The sequence below is a fragment of the Eschscholzia californica genome, unplaced genomic scaffold (assembly GCF_041429995.1).
Source record: "Eschscholzia californica isolate CP2 unplaced genomic scaffold, dmEscCali1.0.p SCAF_3, whole genome shotgun sequence".
Classification (NCBI taxonomy): Eukaryota; Viridiplantae; Streptophyta; class Magnoliopsida; order Ranunculales; family Papaveraceae; genus Eschscholzia; species Eschscholzia californica.
The window spans coordinates 56,861,215-56,865,956 of record NW_028238420.1 but is presented as its reverse complement, the minus strand read 5'-3'; the positions used below and the strand labels follow the sequence as shown (position 1 = coordinate 56,865,956).

The 4,742-nt window shown below is 35.7% G+C and overlaps 1 protein-coding gene across 1 annotated transcript; it reads left to right on the top strand.

Moving 5' to 3' along the window:
• Nucleotides 1–924: 924 nt before the first annotated feature.
• Nucleotides 925–4,527, top strand: LOC147552242 (uncharacterized). Its single transcript, XM_086671480.1, has 3 exons — nt 925–2,231; nt 2,345–3,209; nt 3,926–4,527. Exons 1-3 carry the CDS (start codon nt 1,887–1,889, stop codon nt 4,255–4,257), a joined length of 1,542 nt encoding a protein of 513 aa, XP_086527606.1. The 5' UTR covers nt 925–1,886; the 3' UTR covers nt 4,258–4,527.
• The last annotated feature ends 215 nt before the right edge of the window (nt 4,528–4,742 follow it).

Below are 4,742 nucleotides of genomic sequence, written 5' to 3'. Positions count from 1 at the left end.
TTGCTTACAATCGTCGCGAAAACTATTTAGTAACAGTAGAAAATCTGCCGTTGGAGAAACTATTAGCGACAGCTGGAAAAGTCGGTTTTGTTAGTCCGCCGGCAATAGCGATTATTAGTGACGGTGTTTGTAAAGGAAAAACCGTCTCTACTAACTAGCGACGCCAAAACACCATTAGTGATAGGTTTGATTTAAAAAAAATATATTCACATATTCCCGGTACATCTCAATTATTTATATTGGCTTCTTTGCTCTATTAATTTAGCATTGTAGAATCCGTCAAAATTTCATATTTACAAGAATCAAGAGGAGTTCATTCGTTAGTTTGAAATATCTCTCTGAAGAGAAGATATAACAACATCAACCCAAAGTTGTACACATATCTAAAGCAAACGTTGCCAAGTTCGGAGCCACCGTATTGCACCTTCTACGAGAAGCACTAAAATAGATAGATATAATGTCTTTTTCTAGATTCCAAATATCCCCGATTTAATTACAGATAGTCCAGAATATGATACGTCACAACTTGACTCTGAGATGCATTGTTGCCTTTTGATGTGATATTGGTACATGAACCGAGTCGAAAAATTTCTTTATTTATTGATTGATCATTTCTTTAAAAACAAATTTCTTTATTTAATGGAGTGCTATTATTTTGTCTACGAAGAACCGGTTCAAACGCAAAATATTATGGGAGTATAACTTTTTAGGTTGGTAGACTGGTAGTGAAACGGTATGTTTTACCACTAATAGACTTTACAGTTTCAAATTAAATCATTAAAGAATAATGTTCAATCTCTTACAAGGTCATTTACACTCATAAAAAGTTCGTGCTCATACTCTTTGCTTATTTAACGAGCATCTACCAAAAATAGAATTCCCTCAAGGAGCTTATTTAGCAAAAAATCGTAGGATTGTCCCTACAAGATAAAATAACCTGGACACGTTAAAAGTTGATGTGACAACAAAGTGTAACGTTTTAATGAGCTTGACATCAAACATCATTGTTATGTATAAATTATGATAAAGAAAAATGTCGAACGGCTCGAAGAAATAGGCTACCCACATGTTGAAGGTTGTTTCGTGACCGGCTCCTATTATACGCGTTGTGTTGAGAGAGAAGCTTTTCGTCTAATGGGAGATGGTCACATCGACTTTCAGTCTGTAATCGGTCTATATTTCGGGCGCATACGATAAGAATCATTACACATTTAAGTATGTTAAGTACACATCTACAACTATTAGATGTGTGATTAAAACATCATAATTTAATCACATAAAATGAGTTTTAGAAGAAGAAATCAAAGAGACATGGATGAAGGAAGAAAACGCGTAGAGTGAAAATAGATAAACACGTAGCATATATTAGAGTAGTCCCCGGACCGAAATAAAAGCTCTCACCTCTAATCATATTTCTTTCCTTTCCAAGCAAGAACCCCAAAAACTCTCTCTCTCTCTCTCTCTAAAACACAATTTTATTTCTAAAAGACTCTCTCTCTCTAATCAAAACCCAAAATTTCACCCTGATTTTGACCTTTCCGTTCTCTCTCTCTCTATATATCTCATACAGGTATATTTATCTATCTTCTGGCATCTTCTCTATTCTTTCTCTGTTTTCTATGATGATAAAAAATAAGGAATAAAACAAGAACCTACATAAATTTCATTCCTACCCTTTGTCTTTCTCTCCTTCTTCTCTCTTTGTTGTAAATTTAGAGAGAGAGAAAAAGGAGAGAAATCTGGTTTTAAATCCACAAAAAAAACAAGTTCACAGACCAACAAACTACTATCACAAACCATCAAAACCCAACACTTTAAAAGAAAAAAAGAAAAAACTTTTTTTTGTTATATTTGGATTGTTGGGGAGGTTTTGATAAGGGTCACTGATGATGATCAATGGAAATAATAACTCTGGTGCATTGAGTGATGATGCATCTTCTGGTGGTGGTGGTGGTGGAGCTGGTTCTGGTGGTGGCGCACTGAAGAAAGGACCATGGACAGCTGCTGAAGATGCTATCTTAAGAGAGTATGTGAAAAAACATGGAGAAGGTAATTGGAATGCTGTTCAGAAAAACTCTGGTCTTTCTAGATGCGGTAAAAGTTGTCGTCTTCGTTGGGCTAATCATTTACGACCTAATCTTAAGAAAGGATCGTTTACACCGGACGAAGAACGTATAATTCTAGAGCTTCATGCTAAACTTGGCAATAAATGGGCTCGCATGGCTGCTCAGGTTATACATTAATTAATATTACTTTAAACTTTCCTTCTTAACCCTACCATATGGTTTTATTTGAATAATTTATTTATTGATTTTTTTGTATAAATTCTTGATATTTTATGTAGTTGCCGGGTAGAACAGATAACGAGATTAAGAACTACTGGAATACTAGAGTTAAGCGAAGACAACGTCAAGGTTTACCGCTTTACCCTCATGATATACAAAAACAACCATCTTCTTTCAATCATCATCAGCCTTTCCTCTCTCAATCTTCTATGAAACCAACAAATTTATCTTCTATTTCTTCATCACAAGAGCAAAAACTCAATTTTGGGTCATTACTACCACCTTTTAATCCCATGAATATTTCAAACACAACACCATCTTTTCCACCCCACCAAAACAATACCCATTTCTCTTCATCATCCATTAATAGTTTAAAGAGGTTTAGAGCTAATGCTTGTGGTTTATATCAACCTTTTTCGCCTTATCTTTCTCAAACTTTACCACATTCAAGTTCTATACTTAATCAAAGTTTATTACCACCACCACAACCAATTCAGTTTCATCTAGGCAATTATGATCCCAATCAATCACAACACATACTGCAAAATCAGTATGAACATAGAAACATGATTCCAATGAGTTCTAGTCCCTCCATAAAATTGGAGCTCCCTTCAAACCAACTACCCCAATCCGACGGTATTACCTCTCGCCAGGATGTCGATTATAAGATAAATGGTACACTCACAAGAAGCAATGGTGGTGGATATTTAGATGATATATTACAAGAGGCTCAACAAGCTAGGGATGATGATGAAGAGTTGAGGAGAAAAGGGTTGTTCACACAACAAGAAGAACAATGTAGAGTTGATGGAATAGAAAGAGAAGCCCCTAAAACCCGCAAAATATTCAACGAAAACAACGATACTGCGAGGTTAGAATCCGCAGGCCATTGGAATGATTCAAGAACTACACATTCAACCATTGGTGAGTTCTTTTACTTCTTTGCTAAATTATTTTTCTTGTTCTAAATATTGAGTTTTTTAGGCCATGGTTGACGCGTTGGAATGAAATGTGATTACCATATGTTTGGTAGATGGTGAAAGTATTAGGAATATATTCCTGTTAGAATAGAGAGGGGGAACCCCAAATCGAAAGGTGGGTGGGTTTATCATTTACGATACATTTTTCCTTATAATAATGAGTCAAATAATATTCTTGGTTGCTAGATACTCCTTTTTTCGTGTGGGACTACTCTCACACGCCCCCTCACGTGTGAGGTTCTTTGAGCACGTGTTTTTTTTCGAGTGACGTGAAGCACGTGTGACTTTTAAGCCTACCACGTGTGGGCCTAGTTCTGATACATGTTATCTTTGTGGTCATCCAACTCAAAACCAATTGACAATGACTGGAGATGACCTAGACATTATATTCTTGGTTGCTAGATACCCTTTTTTCCATGTGAGACTATTCTCACACTACTGATCTTTTTTCCTTTCATGTGTGCCAAATATGGCCTTCCACTGAGTGAGAGAGAAACTTTTTTTTTCTCCAAAATTCCAGCATACTTTAAGGAGTATAAATCCGTGTCCCAAACGTGAGACCTACAAGGTGGAAACCAACTTGGTAATCGCTCCACCCAAGAGTTGTTAACGAGACGCATTTACTGCAATGTATATCATGTTATGCTGTTTTGGTTTCAGGAGTGAAGAGAAAAGAAGCAGGAGATAATCAAAATGATTCAGCAGTCCAAGAAGATGATTTATCAAGATTGCTGGATAGCATTCCATCTACAATGTTGGTTTCTGAATTTTATAATGATGGTGGTGATCAGATTTCTAATGGGCAATCTTCCGGTGTTACCGACGATGAAACTGGCTTAGACATGCAACACCACTTACCTTCTTCCTTATCAACCACCACCACCACAGCCACAAACACCAACACCACCACAACATCTGGTGGCTCCACCATACCCCAACATGACTGGAATGTTATGGGTACTGGCTGGAATGACTTGCCTGAGATGTGCTAATTAAGAAATTAACCCCCAAATGAACTCTAGAATGTGATAGCCTGAGGGCAATTGCTTTGGGTTGAGGGTTTAAACTAATTAATCTCTTTGTTTATTCAATTTAATCCTTATATTTCTTTTATCATTTAAAATTTTTTTTTGGTTGTATGAGTGATATACATATATTGTTGAACAAATAATATATATGGGTATCATGCAATTAGAAATTTAGAATACATTAAATGTTATAGTCATATTGGATCCAAATATATTGAATTCAATTGGATTGGATTATTGTCTTATTAATTAGAAATGTAATTATTATTATTATTAATTTGTTGTAAGTTACAATGCCAATATCTGAGTCTGATTCATCAGTACCTCCATCATTGAGAGATAAAATAGGAATTCAAAACCAAATCATACAATTGAAATTAAGGGCAAGATTGAGTCTAAGTCGAAGATGTTCATAAATGGATATCAAGCCTCCAGACACCGGCTAAGAA

Coding starts and splice junctions, on each gene's coding strand:
- LOC147552242 (XM_086671480.1), top strand. CDS start 1,887: ATGATGATCAATGGAAATAATAACTCTGGTGCATTGAGTGATGATGCA. Junction 2,232..2,344: donor GGGCTCGCATGGCTGCTCAG/GTTATACATTAA, acceptor TATTTTATGTAG/TTGCCGGGTAGAACAGATAA. Junction 3,210..3,925: donor AACTACACATTCAACCATTG/GTGAGTTCTTTT, acceptor TTTTGGTTTCAG/GAGTGAAGAGAAAAGAAGCA.